Genomic DNA, 18,992 nt, shown 5'->3' with positions numbered 1-18,992 from the left:
AGATAAGAAGAAAAACATGACAATACGGAAGCACTCGGCTGATAATTAGCACGTGCCGCACGCTACAGTAAACATAACACAACAATATGAAAGCACACGGTTGATGGTAAACATAAGCTGGGTGCGCAGCACACAACAACACATTTGGCCAATGAAACTTGGGGCCTGTCCAAATAAACCTACTTATCCTTCTGACTATAAGTACTAATGGTTCTCTATCCTAAATTAGTTCGAGGCTGGATCCAAATTTTATTATTGGAACCTTATTTTATTTATTTTCTATTGCTTATATGGAAGTGTGAAAAACTTTGTCTTCAGAAAACTCAACTGATTAACTTTGTCTCTTTATATGCCTTAACTGTAATTCCCCTACACAGACTCTGCCACTTGAGAGCACGTGCATGCAACAGGAAGTAAGTGCTCTGCAGGTCTTAAAAATGCCAAAGCTCAGTGCCCTTGACACACACTAAACCCACACTATCTCGGATACTGTTTCGGAGCAGTATTCAAGGCTAAATGAATCCCATCATGTTCAGGAACTCACGTGCCTTTCCCTGAAAGGAAAACATTCCACTGTGATATTACATATAGGTTGGTAGTAAAACATAAAATGTTGCTCATTTTATTGGTGCAATTGTTGTTGCAACTGCTTTTTATTACTTAGAAGCAACTAAATTGTGTCATCTTTTAGGGACTGAACAGACATTTTTTTTTTTTTTAAAGGTACATATAACTTTTTTGATCAAAATGAACAAAATTTAAATCATGAGTCCATACATCTTTAATCCTTCTTCCAAAATGCATTTTTGTCTTACCATGATTCACTATGCTAAGCATATTATAAGTGTTTATATTTTAGACTCGACAGGATAGCAAATTGCATACCTATGTCACCTGCCTGTGCATGTCTCCCCACATTTATAAATACAGAAAAGTTGATATGGCTACTTTGATGCATGTATGGTGTGGAAGTGGCATAGGTTAGTTGTCACAATGAGTGAGATGGAGCATGCTAATTCTCGAAGCTCCAGGAAATCACCCATTAAAAAAAAAAAAAAGCCGAACAGAGAAGAGTCTGCTGGCAAAATGAGAAAGGTGTAGGTAGTGACTTCTGGAACGTCTTTCATGAACTCAGTGACAGCCTCGGTGGCCGTGACTGGGAGAGCGGGTGGCTCTGGGACAGCTGCTGTGGTTGGGTGATCTGGCAGCTTTGAGGTGGTCTCCATGGCCATGAATAGGAAAGCGGGCGGCCTTCATGGCCGTTCGCCAGTTTGCCTGCCAGATAACCCCACTCTTCAATGCATTTCCAAGTTCTCAAACATGTCTGGGGGAATTGTGGGCTGTAGACTCTTTTCCTATTTAGAGCCCAAACTCTGGAACAGTCCTCCTAGCATTGTTGAAGAAGCAGGCACACTCTGTCAGTTTAAGATTAATATTGTGAATGATATGAATCCACTATCTGACATTCTGCCTCTAATGGATGAGAAGTAAAGTTGAACTGAATTTAGATTATGACAAAACTGTTTTCTGCAGAGCAGCTTTTTATACTCATTCCATAATTGATGAACATTGCACAGTTATTGAACCAAACTGAATCAACACTGAACTGATTTTAGCTGAATAATTACACTATTGTCTTTTAGAGCAGCTTTGCAGTAGAACTGAATCATGTTTGCATCATTTATTCATTTTCCTATTTATCACTGTAAAGCTGTTTTGAAACAATCTGTATTGTTTAAAGCACTGTTTAAAGGTGACTTGACATGTGGTTTGGCACTGCAAGGTTGATTAGCTGTCTTTCCTGTTTCCTTGTAACACTGCCTTAGGCATCTTACATTACCGACATTGCAGTTTATTGCTCTGGCCACATCTGCATGTGCAATAATTGTTTATGGTATACATTGAACAAGCATTGTTAAAACCCTCTAAAGATCTGCAAATCTTACTTGTATTTTTTGTATTTGTAAAATAAGAATGTTTAAGAATAGTGTGTACATACAATTATATTGACTACTTGAACCTGGTTCAAATTAGTAGATTTTGTGAACTTCAAATAACCTTTATGGAACTGCGTTAGGCCAGACATATTAGTTCATTCAAGTCAGATGTTGAACTTTAAACCCCACAGCACACTTTATGGGACAAATGAACCAGTAATCAGATAACAAGAAGGGCAGGGTTGAGACAATAGAACACATTGCACATACATACAAACATAGCTAAAGCCATGTTCACACAAAATGTGATAAAGCACAGGCAAACAAAGAGAGTTCTCACAGACTGTATGTCCACACAAAACATGACAACACGGAAGAATGCTGCCGATGATAAACACAAGCTAGGTGCCACACATATTGTACTTGGAGTGTCCCCAGGTTCTATGTGGCACGGCTCAAAATTTACAGTACTTTTCAAATATATTTGATTTTTAATAAGTATTGTTACCATTTTTATTTTATATTGCATTTTTTCTACTTGCTTAGTATTACAAATGCATACATTTTAAAAGAAACTATCAGCAATAATAATTTTTTGTAACACTTTAAATTTAAAGTAGTGTATTTTAATATACTATTGCAAATCTTTAAAAATATTAAAGGGTTCACCCAAATATGAAAACAATGTAATTTATTACCCACCCTCATGTTGTTCTACACCTGTAAGACCTTCGTTCATCTTTTGAACACAAATTAAGATAATTTTGATGAAATCCGATGGCTCAGTGAGGCCTTCATTGCCAGCAATGTCACTGAACCTCTCAAGATCCAGAAATGTACTAAAGACATAATTTAAAACAGTTCATGTGAGTACAGTGGTTCTATCTTAATATTATAAAGCGATGAGAATATTTTTTAATATTTCAACAATATCTAGTGACTTTTCAACAATATCTAGTGATGGGCGATTTCAAAACACTACTTCAAAGCTTTACAAATCTTTTGTTTCGAATCAGTGGTTCGGAGTGTGATTTCAAGAAAATAAGGCTTCGTTTACACAATCCGAACCACTGATTCGAAACAAAAGATTCGTAAAGCTTTGAAGCAATGTTTTGAAATCATCCATCACTAGATATTGTTGAAACGTCATTATTTTGTTTTTTGGCAGACAAAAAGTATTCTCGCTGCTTTATAATATTAAACCTGGATCTTGAAAGGTTCAATGACATTGCTGGCAATAGAGGCCTCACTGAGTTAGCCTTCGTATTTCATCAAAAATATCTTAATTTGTGTTCTACGGCTGTAGAAAGACATGAGGGTAAGTAATAAATAATTTTCATTTTTGGGTGAACTAACCCTTTAAAAATTTAAATATCTCAAGAAAGCAATATTATATGATAACATTTGCATAGATTTTATGTACTGAAATGACTAATACTGTAAAATACAACATAATGTAGAATGTGAAAAATCCTGTCAAGCTGCTTAACAGGGGAAATTAAATATTAATGCATGACACTAGTTGGTTCCCGTCTATGTTCTCTGCTTCCCTCCTGTGGCCAATCCTGATATCACCAAAACCCACAATTTAATTTATACTGAATGTGGGAGCATAATATTGGTGATGATAAAAAATAAATCTCATCACTGATTAATTGGAAAGCTATTGTAGCCATTATTTGAAATATGAGGAACATTGGGAGGTTTTCCCAGTACAAATGATCCAGCAGCATATCAGGACACTGGGATAATGATAAATGATAAAAGAAAACAGGCCAAATTCACTTCACCACTTGATGGTACTGTAATTTAATCTGAGATCCAATGGCCTGCTCTTAAATTCAACAGAAAATATGCCCATAATAAATACTCAGTGATTATGTACATGTGTTGCGTGTATACTTAGCTGAATCACTATTAATTAATATAATGCCATGGATGGTAAGAAGAAAAATTACATTCAAATATACAGTACAGTCCAAAAGTTTGGAACCACTAAGATTTTTAATGTTTTTAAAAGAAGCTTCGTCTGCTCACCAAGGCTACATTTATTTAATTAAAAATACAGTAAAAACAGTAATATTGTGAAATATTATTACAATTTAAAATAACTGTTTTCTATTTGAATATATTTCACAAAGTAATTTATTCCTGTGATGGCAAATATTTTGTACAATTGTACACATTAAATGTTTCTTGAGCAGCAGATCAGCATATTGGAATGATTTCTGAAGGATCATGTGACAGTAAAGACTGGAGTAACGATACTGAAAATTCAGCTTTGCCATCACAGGAATAAATTACTTTGTCAAATATATTCAAATAGAAAACAGTTATTTTAAATTGTAATAATATTTCACAATATTACTGTTTTTACCGTATTTTTAATTAAATAAATGTAGCCTTGGTGAGCAGACAAAACTTCTTTTAAAAACATTAAAAATCTTAGTGGTTCCAAACTTTTGGACTGTATTGTATATGCTCAACTTTATGACTAGATGTACGCCATTATTTGTCACACTGATCTATGACATTTTGGCCACATCCTTTTAGATCTGTGCTATCTGTGTCTATGCACTCTGACACAGTGACTCAAACCGCAAATGCTGCACACTGTTTGACCGTGCACTCAAGGACTATCAGAGGATCTCTCTCTCTGTGCTTTTCTGCACTGATGTATAAAATGGACGTTAGCTAAATGTGTAAGGGTTAGTTTAAACAAAAATTCTGAAGATTCAAAAATAAAATGTCATAATTTACTCACCCTCATGTCATTCCAAACCCATTCCAAAGATTTTTGTTGATCTTCAGAACACAAGCAAAGATATTTTTCTGAAACCTGAGAGCTCTCTGTCCCTCCTTTGACCATCTATGCGAATACTACTTTAACGCTTCAAAAAATTCATAAAGATATTGTAAAACTAATGCATATGAATCGAGCGGTTTAGTCCAAATCACTTTTTATGATGAACAGACTGAATGTAGGCTTTATTTACATAGAGATCGTGTCTTTTCAGAAGATTTGGACTAAACCACTCAGTTCATAAAACAGATTAGTTTTATGATCTTATAAACTTTTTGAAACGTCGAAGCGGTAGTTGTGTAGACTGTCAATGGAAGGACAGAAATCTCTCAAATTTCATCAAAAAGATCTTCATTTGTGTTCCGAAGATGAACGGAAATCTTAGAATGACATGAGTGTGAGTAAATTATGAGAGAATTTTCATTTTTGGGTGAACTAACACTTTAATTGTAGCTACAAAGAGTCAAGAATAGAGACAAAAAGACATAAAACATAAAAGCTGGTCAAACTAAACATGGACATTCATTAGAACATTCATTACTGCATAACTGTTTTGTATTTCTTTGTAAATAAGCCAGAGTCTCAAAAAATTATGATTTATATGCTATGAGGCACTACATGTAACACTGAGAACATAGTCTTCAAAAATGTATTGTTAGACTGCAAAGTGCTGGGCAACAGCATGAAGAAATAAAGCTGATATAAATGGCAGAAGATTCTGAAGTGGTTTGATAGTTGCAGGTGGTCATCAACTCCATCAGCATTAGAAGTACTTTGTGGGATCTGATTTATCACACATTTGAACATGAACATGGGAAGTGATGCCAGGATAAACGCTCTGCATTGGGAGCAGACTTCCGATCTTCTGCCCTTTTTTCAGTGTCCCAGTGTAACGGTCTGGCTTAACGTAGAACAGCTTGAAGCAGAGACCTGCCAAACAGATATAAGATTATTGTAAGGTTATACTTAAATCTTATTCCACATGTCCTGTATTATTATTATTAGTAGTAGTATTTTATCAAGCAATCACATTATTTTCCACAAACATGGTATGGTCTCTAAAAGAAACTTTTGCTACATTGCTATTCATGCTTTAGAATATTTAACATTTGGTACCTTCTCCGCTCAAGTTAATGCCATCATTGATAGCATTGTTCTTTATGTATGGTGCAGCTTTGCCATTCAGCTTCACATCAAATGGAGCAACAACTGTGTCTCCATCAGCACACACAATGTCAAGACCCATATGTTTCCGATTCCCACTGCAGCACAAACACACATAATAAAAATAGTACACCAAAAAAATGTAATTCCTGTCATCATTTACTCCTGTAACCAAAATTTATATAGAATTTATAAATCGAAACAAGCAGTCTGGTCAGTCTGCGAAATATCTTCTATGTTTCTTATGAAAGAAAGAAGGTCTACAGGTTGTAAACAACATGAGAGTGAATAATTAATTATGGATTTTATTCATTTTATTTTATTATGGTGGTACAAAATTAGATAATTTGTTAAGTTGAGTTGTTGGGTGTGTCAAATTTGTGTGGAAACACATTCAAAACAAAGGAATGATATCAATATGTCACAATACAGTACAAATGTGTTATCTGTTAAATGTGTCATCAGTGACTTCTGGGAAGAGCTACGAGGAGAAGTCAGATAAAACAAAATTTGCATGAGAAATAGAGCTTTATATACAGACAGTCAGAAGAAAACACAATTTACCGGCTGGCTCCATAGTTTCCACAGCCATACTTTTTATCACATCCTCTATTATGGTTACTTGGGTTACCTCTGCAGAGGGTGCCAAATTTCACTGTGAAATGAAAAGATTTTTTAACTCATCTCTGTTTTAACTCATAGTTGTCTTCCTGTTTGTCTTTTTCTTCATTTACATTACATACCTTGGCTAGCATCAACACAAGAGCTGCAACTCACTGAAAAAGAGACACATTTGACTTTAATTTGCAGAATTAATATATTTTAATAATAATTGATATATAAAAATATATATATTTTTTTGGATTGTTTTTGCAAGGTTTACTTTGCATGTTTTTTATTCTTTTCAGTGTTTTTAAATAACACCACCAAAAAAATCAGTAAATCCATCAAATTTAAAAATGTTAACAATAAAACTCAAAATTTAGATTTAAATGTAATTACATGTAATTAAAATAAATGTACATTTTAGAACATGAACATTGTCAAAATTAATTGTGCTTCATTTGTGCATTAGACTCAATGTTTTCTTATCTTCCTCCTTTACAAGTTTTAGAATAAAATTGCAAGCGATGATGAATTAAGTTAAATTGTAATTTCTCACCAGCCAAAAGCAGAAAACTGAGAAGGATGTAAAGTCTCATGATGATATACGTGTTTGTTTTCAGATGTTTCTTTCTCCGCTGTCGTGCACAATCTGTATGGCTACTTTAACTGTGAGTTTTTATATTTCAGCTGGGGTCATGGGGAAATTCCAATTTCAACACACATACATGTTGCAAACACAATTGCATAAGTAACCACCAAAATAGGGACAACAGACCAAGAGTCCAATTTTTAAATATAATTTTCTGCTGCAGTGAAAATAAGCCAGTGTAAAACATAAAATGTAAATTAAACTCTCACAATCACTGACCATTTTAGTTTTTCTCATGGGATATTATTTTGCTTGGTTTTCAGTTAACGCACATTGTGCAACCACAGTGCAAATATAATTTTAAAAATGATAAAAAATGATAAAATCTCAAATGCACTCTAAAAGTGATACTTTGGCTATGCATTTGGATATTTACCAGTCAAAATCTATTAAATAGGCCTCACCACTAGTATTTATGAACACATGTAGAACATACTGAGTCTTTATCAATGTTTAAAGGAGTCATTAAATGCCTTTTTAAAAAATATTCAGATATTCTCTGAGGTCCACTTGTATTGTTAGATTTTTACATCAAAAGAACCTCCTTATTTAAAGGCAATAGACAATGTTCTATCCTGTTTTCAGTTTTGATGGACATGCCACATTCAAGACTTGGAAGTAAATGGCCACTTCTATGACAGGGTGACAGTTTTCTATATGTAAAAACGTCTCGGGTTACAGATGTAACCCTGGTTCCCTGAGTAAGGGAACGAGACGCTGCGTGAAACGCATTGGGAACCTTCTGCATGATATTGTCATTGAAGCACTCCTGTATCCAACCAATCGTGTAACGAGACGTCAGAGACGGGTGACGTCACGGACCAGGAAACTATAAAGCATGCCCGGCTGCAGAGAACACTAGCTTCTGTGGTAAATCTGAAGCAAGCACTCGCAAGCATGCAGGGGTACGGAAAGAGACGCAGCGTCTCGTTCCCTTACTCAGGGAACCAGGGTTACATCTGTAACCCGAGACGTTCCCTTTCGTGGGAACTATCGACGCTGCATGAAACGCATTGGGAACGCAATCCCAACTGTGCCGTACTTCAAGTGCTTGTTCATGTTAGCTCGAGAGTACGGAGGAGCCCGGAGTGGAGCCTACATCAAGGTTGTAATATCTGATAAACGTATGCTGGCTTGACCATCCAGCTGCGTCACAAACGTCACTCATAGAGACGCCCGACATCAAAGCTCTTGACGCCGCCATACCCCTTGTGGAATGAGCACGGACATTAAATGGAGAGGCCTGTCCGGCCGCTTTGTATGCTAGTGAGATGGCCTCGACCACCCACTTACTCATTCTCTGCTTGGACGCCGGTCCCCCTTTATTAGGGGAGCCGTAACAGACGAACAGTTGCTCTGTTTTCCGCCACAGGTTCAAAGGGAGCCTCGACTAACCCTTGTAGAACCACTGATAAGTCCCAAGCCGGGGTCCTTGTGCGCACTGGAGGCCTCAACCTCAGTGTACCACGGAGGAAGCGTGACACAAGGGGGTCTCGACCCACCGAGGAATCCCCCCCAACATGGTAGGCTGATATAGCCGCAACATAAACCTTCAAGGTTGAGTAAGATAGGCCTTCTGAGAATTTTTCTTGGAGAAAGCATAGCACAGAGCTTATTGGAGCATGAAAAGGGTCTATTTCATGTCGTCTACACCAAGTAGAGAATAGATTCCATTTATAGGAATAAAGCTTCCTCGTGGAGGGAGCCCTGGAGCTAAATATGGTCTCAACAACCTCAGTTGAGAGACCAGCCTCTATGAACCTGGCCCCCTCAGAGGCCAGGCCCACAGTTTCCATAGTTCTGGGCGGGGATGTACTATCGTGCCGCCCGCCTGAGATAAGAGATCTGGCCTTAAGGGAAGCTCCATTGGAGAGCCATCTATCATGGACACCAAGTCCGAGAACCATATTCGGGTCGGCCAGTGCGGGGCCACCAGTATTAGGCTGACCCCTTCTTGGCGTACTTTCTCCAGGACTCGTGGGAGCAGAGCGAACGGGGGAAAAGCATACAGACGTAGCCTCGGCCACGTCTGTACCATGGCATCCAAACCCAGGGGTGCTGGATGTGTGAGGGAGTACCAGAGTGGACACTGGGTTGATTCTCCCGAAGCAAACAGGTCTACTTGTGCCTGACCGAAATTTTTCCAAATGAGATCCACCACTTCTGGGTGGAGTCTCCACTCCCCGGGCCTCGGCCCCTGCCTCGACAGGGCGTCTGCCCCCACATTCTGACTCCCGGGGATATAAGCTGCCTTCAACGAAAGCAGCTTCCCCTGAGACCACAGGAGGATCCAACGGGCCAAGTAATTTAGTTGGCGAGACCGTAGGCCCCCCTGATGATTTATATAAGAGACCACTGACATATTGTCTGTGCGGACCAGCACATGGTAGTCTCTCAGGTCTGGGAGGAAGTGTTTTAGTGCTAGAAACACCGCCATCATCTCCAGCCGATTTATGTGCCAGGAGAGATGATTGTCTTCCCAAAGACCTTGGGCTGAGCGACCGTTCATGATCGCTCCCCAGCCCGTGAGGGAAGCGTCTGTTGTAAGCATTGCACGACAACCAGAGGTTCCCAACACGGGACCCTGGGACAGGAACCAGGGGTCTTTCCACATAGTTAGGGCACGAAGGCATCGCCGTGTGACTTTGATCATTCGAAAAGGGTTCCCCCTCGGGGAGAACCCCCTGGTCCTGAGCCACCACTGTAGAGGTCTCATGTGCAGGAGGCCAAAGGGAATTATGTTGGATGCAGCTGCCATTAGACCTAACAGTTTCTGAAACTGTTTCACAGTAAGAGACTGGCCTAACTTCACCCCTTTTACGGTTGACAGAACAGAGCTCACACGGGCAGGAGTCAGACGTGCCCGCATTGTTGTGGAGTCCCACATAACACCTAGATAGTTGGTGATCTGAGCTGGTATCAGTACACTCTTCTTGGCATTGAGCCTCAGCCCAAGCCTTTTCATGTGAGCCAGAACAGCATCTCAATGTTGAACTGCTTGTTGCTCTGAGTGAGCTAGGATCAACCAATCGTCGATGTAATTCAGTATGCGAATGCCCTGGAGCTTAATGGAGCCAGGGCTGCATCCACGCACTTCGTGAATGTGCGGGGTGATAAAGATAGGCCAAACGGAAGAACCTTGTATTGGTAAGCTTCGCCCCCGAAAGCAAACCTGAGGAACTTCCAGTGAGAAGGATGGATGGACACATGAAAGTATGCATCTTTCAGGTCTATCGTCACAAACCAGTCCTCGGACCTGATTTGGGGAATGATCTGTTTGAGTGTAAGCATCTTGAATTTTAGTTTTTGTACAGATCGATTTAACACACGTAAATCTATGATAGGACGAAGTCCTCCATCCTTCTTTGGAACTATGAAGTAACGGCTGTAAAAACCCGACAGCTTGCTGGGAGGAGGAACCCTTTCTATAGCTCCTTTCTGCAAAAGTGTCATGACTTCCTGTTCCATAACCAGAGACTGCTCGGGGGTCACCACTGTGGGAAGGACCCCGTTGAATCTGGGCGGGTGAGACCCGAACTGTATTTTGTAACCCTTTTCTATCATGAGCAGCACCCAATTTGATATATTCGGTAGAGTTTTCCATTCTTCTAGAAAATCTACTAAGGGAACCAGCCTCTCGAGACTGGTCTCTGGTGTTTTTTGAGCACTTGGCTCTGCGCTCTGAAACGGCACGCCGGCAGAGGTCAGCCGAATCAAGTGAGGGCCGACCTTCCTCGGAAGGTCGGCGGGGACCTGAAGCACACTGGATGATAGATATGGCGAGGTCCCCGGAGGGCGCTGGAGGGAAGCGGGTGTCAGATGTGTTAACACCAGGCTTCCTCCAGACGGGGGCCACCCTCCTGGGTCCTGACCCACAGATATCAGGACCGCTTTTTAGAAGCCTTCCGCGCCACAATGACGGCCCGCAGGTCCGTCTTGGCGTGGGAAGGCTTCTGTTGTGCGGCTCGCCCCTGTCCCCAGAATCTACGTGGGGGAGCACGGGCGGCCACACTTATTTTTTGTTGCGCTCTGTGGTGCGCTGAGGAGCTCGTTGCGGGCCGAGACTGCTCCCGTTCAACAGTCTCGGCGGGGACTTTAGACCGGCGGGGGAAGAACCTCTGAAACGCCGCAGATTGTTTCTTGGTCTCCTGGAACCTCTCGACGACAGTTGTAACTGCGTCGCCGAAGAGGCCCGCAGGAGACAGCGGCGCATCCATAAGGGCAGCTTTGTCTCTGTCCCTTATGTCTGAGAGGTTCAGCCACAAGTGCCTCTCCGTGGCCACCAGGGCTGCCATAGAACGGCCCACCTCATTGGCCGTCTCCTTAGTGGCACGGAGAGCCAGGTCTGTCGCCATACGCAGTTCCTGGATGCACTCAAATGTGGCCTCCCTGCTGGTATCAATTTCCCCCAGCAGGTCGGCTTGGTAAGCCTGCAGCAGCGCCATAGTATGGAGACACGCTGCTGCCTGACCTGCCGCCGCATATGCTTTGCCCACCAAGTTGGATGTGGTTTTAAGGGGCTTGGTGGGCAGCGTCGGTGCTTTCAGGGACGATGCCGACTCAGGCGAGAGATAGCCCGCGAGCGTCTCTTCAACCCGGGGCATCGCCGCGTAACCATGCTGTTTCAGCCCCACGATGTTACTATAGAGTGAAGTCTGGGGGCTGAACACTCGATGTTGTACTGGTCTATTCCAGGACCTAGACACCTCAGTGTGTAGATCCGGGAAGAACGGTAAGCACCGACGCTGGGGTAGTGAATGTGCGGGGAGAAAGCGTTCATCAAGCTTACTTTTCTGTTTTAAGTCTCCCCGCTCTGTTTCAGGCCAACTGATATTTAACTTGTCTACAGCTCTGGTCACTACCCCTAAGAGCTCCTCATATGCGGGGGAAGAGAATGGCGGTCCCTCTTCCCCTGCGTCGACGCTCATCACATCAACATCCTCAGATGAAGATAGATGAAGCGCCGATGTCTCTCCCCGAGGGGAAGAAACCGCAGGGCGTGCTTCCACCACGGCAGGAGAGACATTGGGTCTGGCAGCTAAGGGGAGAGATAGGGCGGAGCCCGTCTCAACCCCCGCTGCCAGATCCATCTGTGAACCCCACGAATGGAGTCTCCGCTCCGCCTCAGCAGCAGCGGGACCCGATCCGCGGGGAACACCGACCGAGGCACCCTCTCTCTTGTCAAAGAGTGCCCGGCGAGATCTCAACACTCTAAGGGTGAGCTTCTCACAGTGCACGCAGACAGCTCCCTCGAGAGCTGCCTGCGCGTGCTCAACCCCCAGGCAAACTACACACATATCGTGAGTGTCCCCGTCAGGAATAAATCGAGTGCAGGGAGACGCACACTTCCTGAACTGTTTGCCTTCCGCCATTATTTATATATATATCGTGTCTTTTTTGTGTATATGTACAGTGTTGTGGAACTCTTGTCCTCAGACAAAGAGATGACAAACAAACACTAAATAAGACGCACAGACAGCGGTAACAATATACACAAGTGTTGCTGAAACTCTTGTCCTCAGACAAAGAGTGAAATCAGGGATGATAATAAGACAGACAAACACTAAATAAGACTCACGGGATAACATGGAGCGCTTGCTGAAGATAGCAGAAGCTAGTGTTCTCTGCAGCCGGGCATGCTTTATAGTTTCCTGGTCCGTGACGTCACCCATCTCTGACGTCTCGTTACACGATTGGTTGGATACAGGAGTGCTTCAATGACGATATCACGCAGAAGGTTCCCAATGCGTTTCACGCAGCGTCGATAGTTCCCACGAAAGGGAACTGCAGTAATCTTTTGTAAGGGCTTTTCCTGTTTGCCTGAGTTCTCATTCATTATTTGTTACCATGGTTACTGATGGCTTTGTCCACCTGTTTCTTGTTCAGTTTGTTTTCCCCTTTGTATTTAAGCCCTCTGTTTATTTCTACTCATTGTCCAGTATTATCTTTGCTTTTGTAAAGCTGTTCTGTTGTTTTTTTCTCCTGTGGACTGTTCTTATGCCTTCTTATTGCCTTCTTTGTTTTTGATAATAAATTTATGACAGTTGCTATCCTTGCCTTCACATTGCCTGCATGTGACAGAACACTGGACCTAGAAGAGATAAATAACGGATATGCCTGCTGTTCGCCTCATCCTCCTCACCCAGGAGAATCACTCCCTCAAAGACGTGAGGAAGTGAGTTTTTGGACTTGCCCATATTACACACTACCCTGACAGTGCACTTATTTAATTTTTTTGGACCGGTTTAAATCCCAACATCAAACAACTTGTTCCCCTGCCCGCTGATGGTCCTCAAAGACAATTTATTGATTTTGTAGATCTGGTGCTCATTAAATGTGGATCCTTGTTTACTGTGGGTAAGGTGGAGGAGGAATTTGCTAGTCACTCAATCGTCACACTCACTCTGGACCCAGAGCCCAGCTAGCAGTCTACCACACCCATCATGGACAACCTGCTTAGGCCCACCGCAGACCCATCCCACACCCACCACAGAAACTGAGCCTAACTTTGTCCAGTGGCTCAAGCCCAGCAGGAAGTTTGCACACATATGTACACATATATGTACATATAATATAGGAAAATTGCCAATTTTATATATGTCACATATATTAAAAACCTATATCAAAACCTATATTGAAACATATATGTTTATATAGGTTTTTTCCATGTGGGATATCATGTTAATATATTGCCATAGTTAAATTCCATAACATGCCAATTACATGTGATACCAATTTCACGTGTTCGCACGTACATAAGTCCTTGCATCATTTTTTTCGTTAATTCTTAGTTTTTGCCTTGATAATAGAAAATATGAGCTGCATCATGTATGACAGTCAAAAATGAGATATGAGCTACAAAATGACCAGATCCTGCCATTAGCTATATAGAAGACATATCTTGTATGTATAGGGCTTATATGTGGATATGAAGAAGCAATACAGGAGACCTATATTTCCTGTATATGCACATATATGCAGCATATATATCATCATATATGTGCATATACACTGCATATAGGTTTCATATATGCGCATATATCCACATATAGGTTCTTTCCATGTGGGTGGTTCCTCCCTCGATCATCTCCTCCATGGTGTTTCCCTCTGTCAGCTCCTCCCAGTGTTGTGAATTAATTAGAGTAATAATAGCAATAACATAATTTTTTATTAATTGTAATTGATAATGACAGATAGAAGATTAGACGTTTAAATTGTCATATATTAGGTTGTTCAGCTTTAAGAAAAGTCTACCCATAATGCAAAGTGAGCAAGTGAGAGCACGCAGTAAGAAAGAAATGTGACTGATTCAATGTGTGTGTGCTGCATCTGTGTAATCCTGTTCATAAACTTCAGTAAACAGTTTATTTTAATTCGTCAGTGGTCATTATGGCTTACTAAGAAGAAAAGACCCTTCCTCCTCTGTTGGTCTTTGTTTATTGCTACAGTGCGAGGATGCACCTTCCGGGAGGGGGATGTAATGTAAAGGTTATGTTTAGTTTCGTTGTGTTTTAGGTTTCCCTGTTCCTGTTTGAGTTAGCAACTTTTGGAAAGTTGATAAAATCCTCAAATAAATTTTAAAAGTTGCTAAATTTGTTGCTTGTTGCAAAAAGTTGGCATCACTGTGCATCTCTCGCATTTACTACTAAATGACATCATGCTGAGACAAAATCCAAAACGAGTCATTTTGAGAACTTTCAGGTTTCAATAAAAGTTGTTTTTGGACTAACAAGGCAGTTTTGAGTTCTGAAACTTGCATGACATTTTTATAGTACTTGACCACTTTTATAGTACAATGACCACTTATATGTCAAAAGATCAAGTAAATTTTGATTTCTCAATTCATGAGCCATTTAAAGTAAATATAAACCCTTGACAGAATGCTTCTGGGGAATTTCCCAGTGTTTACCAATGAGCATTTGCTAAAAGCAAATGAAGTCTGTCCATGTGTTATTCTTAAATCAATATATAGTAGTCAACATTTGAAGTGGATCAAAACCTTTCATCAAAGTTGTCCTAAAACCTTCTTCTTTGGACAACTTAGTTCTTAGGACAACTTTGATCCACATCAAATGTTGACTACCGTAAAATAACAACATTTCTAAACCACTGAATGTGGGAAATCAAGTGAACAAAATACACTTTTATTAGGAGTTTGTGGAGCGTGTCTAAAGGCTGTAATGTATCATTAAAGAAGCTAATGTACTGTTGAACAATGTGCTGTTGAATTATTGCAGTCTGATTTGCAAATAAACCACAGCACAGAATCGGTTCAACAGTCAGTTTTGTTATGGCCGGATATTTCATGTTTCTCCTTTTCTGTTTCTGCTGCTTTCAGCAGTGACCGGACAAACCAGAATGCAGAAAGACAGTTCAAACACAAAGGCAGGAGGAAGATTGAAATCAAAGGACCGTTTGTTGTTGAGTCAATCTAGGGCACATTAACTGTGGTCTTACAAATCAGACATACACTTATCTGTAATGTATATAAAATCTTTGCCAGTTTATATCTTTACCATTAGTACATTTTTAAAAAAGCATATAAAGTAACATTTCTTACTTAAACCCAGAGGTTCATGCTTTATCATTCTATTATGTCTGTGATGGACATACAATATCTACATTATATGCTTATAGCCACCCTCAAATGTGGGGTGAAAGACCCTTTATCTGCCTTGATGTTTACATGATTTGTAATTAAAACTTATTTTACAATTTATTTTCATACAGTTGCGCTCCATCACTATCCAATAAAAATAAATATTTTTGATCATAGGCTCAAATCCTGCAATATAATATTTACAATGTGTGATATAGTTTTTCAATTAATTCTCAGTCATATCAAGGTATTTAAATGTCTCCACTAGAGATCAGTATTGTCCACTAAATGGAGTACTAAATGTAAGTTCAGAAGGAGCATGTCAATAACGGTAAGACTACACAATCATGAAATATTGGGTCATCAGTGCATTTAATGTAATTTTAATGTTGACATATAAAGGTAATTGAAGAGAAAGAATACTATCTTGAAAGAAAAACATTTCACAAGAATAGAATATTCAGGCTTTATATTACAAAACAATGCTGTTCAAATATACATTTAAAAATACATTTTGGTTGTCATATCCATAGCAAATGTCATGATTAAAAAAAAAAAAAACGAAACAATAAGCATTCTTGACATATGAGCTAGATATGGTTGCGGATGTGATGTGGTTCTGTACTTCCTATTCACAGCTATTCACATAGACAAAGAAACTATTATTGTCATGCATGCTTCTATTGCAGAAAACAGCTCATAAAAAGCATTTGCTATTAAATGGTTTATACTATATGGCACAATTGTATGGTAACATGTCCACTATCCTGTATAATTCATTAATTTACCTTCCACTGTTTGAATCCATGAAATGTATTCAGTTTTTAGTTCACAGTTAAACAAGTTAGTTACATATTCCACATTTAATTTATTTTAATAGACACATCCTTTATTACTTAAATATATAATATAATATAATATAATATCCAATATTAAATATTCAAAAATTCTACCCTAATTTTGGTGAATCTTTCAAGCAATAGATCAGACTGCCCCCTGGATTTGTCTCCTGTATCACTATAATGACTAAAGGAGGAGGAGAAGGAGGAAAGGGAATTAATATCTCCTCATTCCAGTTTTTCCTGTTCAAAGTAATCTTAAGCTATATTCATGGATAAGCAGACTGACAGATGGATGGACACATAGACAGACACTCACTCTATATATTAGTCATTCAATACAGCCTAGAATTGTTGAGTTCTAGTATCTTCTGATTTCCATAACTGTTATGCTAACCTCACGATCAAGCTGTTTCTCAATTTAAAGATCCTTCAGTCCTGCTCATCTTTGATAGTAAGGTCATTTTTGTCTTAGATTCAGAGGAGGACTCCGAATCAGACCCAGAACACTTGAGAACCTCCCATAACCTCTTTCGGAAATCCTTAGACACATAATAAAAAATGAAAGGATCAATGCAGCTGTTGAAGGTGCTGAGAGACAAAGTGATCAGGTACGGAACATAGAGGTGATTATTAGCGAAGTCCAATTTGGAGTAATGCAACAGCATGAGAATGTTGCTAGGCAACAGGCAAGCAATAAAAACCATCAACATCAGCACAGTCACTCTAACTGCATGAGCAAAACGCTGGCCTTCAGCCATAAGGGTACGTAACACTGCAGAATAGCAGAACAGCACAACCAGTAGTGGAACCAGGAAGCAGAGGGAGAAGAGAGTAGCAAAGTACGGCAGGGAGTACTTTTCTTGCTGTTCTGGAGGCAGTGCATCATGGCAGGTTGTTATTGAAAGGCTTTTTATCTCATAAGACTGTTTTGAGGCTAACAGAGGCACAGCAGCAGCAACAACTACTATCCAAACCAAAACACTCATACAGACTGAGTTCTTGTTACTACGAAGTGTCTTGGCACCAAAAGGGTGAACAAGAGCTACATAGCGATCCACAGCAATCAATGCCAGACACACTACTGAGCCGTACATGTTTCCATAGAAGAGTGCCATTACAATTCGACAGAATGGTTCTCCAAATGTCCAGTTGTTGCCTACGAAGTGGTAGACAATACGAAAGGGGAGCACCAGCAGTAGCAGGAGATCACAGATGGTGAGGTTGATCAGCAAAATGGTGGAAGGGAGCTTTTTGGTTCGCAAGACCAGCACCCATAGGGCTAATGTGTTTGTGGGAAGCCCGATGAAAAAGGCCAAGAGGCAGAGAAGAGGAACCACTAGTTTAGTCCTGTAGCTCTGGAACTGCTCCTTATGATGGTCTAGTAGGGTATCATTGATCAAAGGAAGGCTCCTCCCCTCTGAGGGACAGAATAACCAAAAAGACTTACTCATTTAATCACAATGTAGGTCCACCCAGAAAACAATCACAAAATGTTGACTTTCATGCCAATTGTTTTTGGCTTTTTATGTCATTATTTTATATGTCATTATTGTGATTTTTATGTCAAATTGAACATAAGAAGTTGAAATTTTATAAAATGTCAAAGTCGACTTTTATGCCATAATTGTTGTCTCATAATTTTGTCCTTTTATCTCTTAATTATGACTTAGTATCTCATTTTATGTCATAAGTTTGATTTTTTTTTTTTTTTTTTTTTTTTTTTTTTTTAGGTAAAATGAGCTTCCATAGGACATGAGGGTTAGTAAATGATGATTATATTTTGAGTGAACTGTTCCCTCAAATTTTATTAATTATTCAATCTAATCTATTTACTCTATGTAGCTTACTTTCAGCGGTAAGGCAAGAATGTGATAAAATCTAGATGTGTTAAGATTGAATCTCATGTCTGTGCATGTCTGCACCACACGTTACACCCAACCTTTTTTAGTATAATGTGTTGACCTAAATTATCTTTTAACTACATTATGTGAAAATCATGAGAAATGTTCAGTAATAATGACGCGTATTGTAGCCTAGTATTTAGATTACTGTACATAGCTAATCTTTCCTCTTAGCCTATATTTTAGACAAAAAAAAAAAATTGGTCAACACACCCACACAAGTCACAGACACTCAAAACACGTTGTTGGTGTTAATCTTAAAGTTAAAAATATAATGAGAATATACTCACTGGGAGAAAAGTTGGACCTATTCTCCTCTGAAGCTGATGAGACATGAAGAACAATTAGAAGGATTTGGAGAAAAAGCAATCGAGAAATAAAAACAAATGTCATGGTGCTGAAAAACTTTTCTTTACATAAAGGTTCACACCGATCTCTTTACCGTTTATCCTCTCTCTCACACACACACACACACACACACACACTCTATC

At 39.8% G+C, this 18,992-nt stretch overlaps 2 protein-coding genes across 2 annotated transcripts; both read right to left on the bottom strand.

The window, feature by feature from the left end:
- Positions 1-4,313: 4,313 nt before the first annotated feature.
- On the bottom strand, positions 4,314-7,183 carry LOC137016949 (leukocyte cell-derived chemotaxin-2-like). Its single transcript, XM_067380827.1, has 5 exons — positions 7,067-7,183; positions 6,648-6,680; positions 6,469-6,559; positions 5,857-6,002; positions 4,314-5,670 (listed from the first exon to the last, which is right to left on the bottom strand). Exons 1-5 carry the CDS (start codon positions 7,104-7,106, stop codon positions 5,504-5,506), a joined length of 477 nt encoding a protein of 158 aa, XP_067236928.1. The 5' UTR covers positions 7,107-7,183; the 3' UTR covers positions 4,314-5,503.
- Positions 7,184-16,121: 8,938 nt separating this feature from the next.
- On the bottom strand, positions 16,122-18,992 carry si:ch211-132p1.2 (proteinase-activated receptor 4). The gene is made up of 2 exons (XM_067380821.1): positions 18,792-18,992; positions 16,122-18,017 (listed from the first exon to the last, which is right to left on the bottom strand). The coding sequence occupies exons 1-2, from the start codon at positions 18,892-18,894 to the stop codon at positions 17,014-17,016; spliced, it is 1,107 nt and encodes a 368-aa protein (XP_067236922.1). The 5' UTR covers positions 18,895-18,992; the 3' UTR covers positions 16,122-17,013.

Source organism: Chanodichthys erythropterus, chromosome 1 (genome assembly GCF_024489055.1).
Source record: "Chanodichthys erythropterus isolate Z2021 chromosome 1, ASM2448905v1, whole genome shotgun sequence".
Lineage (NCBI taxonomy): Eukaryota > Metazoa > Chordata > Actinopteri > Cypriniformes > Xenocyprididae > Chanodichthys > Chanodichthys erythropterus.
This window is presented reverse-complemented; position numbering and strand designations above follow the sequence as displayed.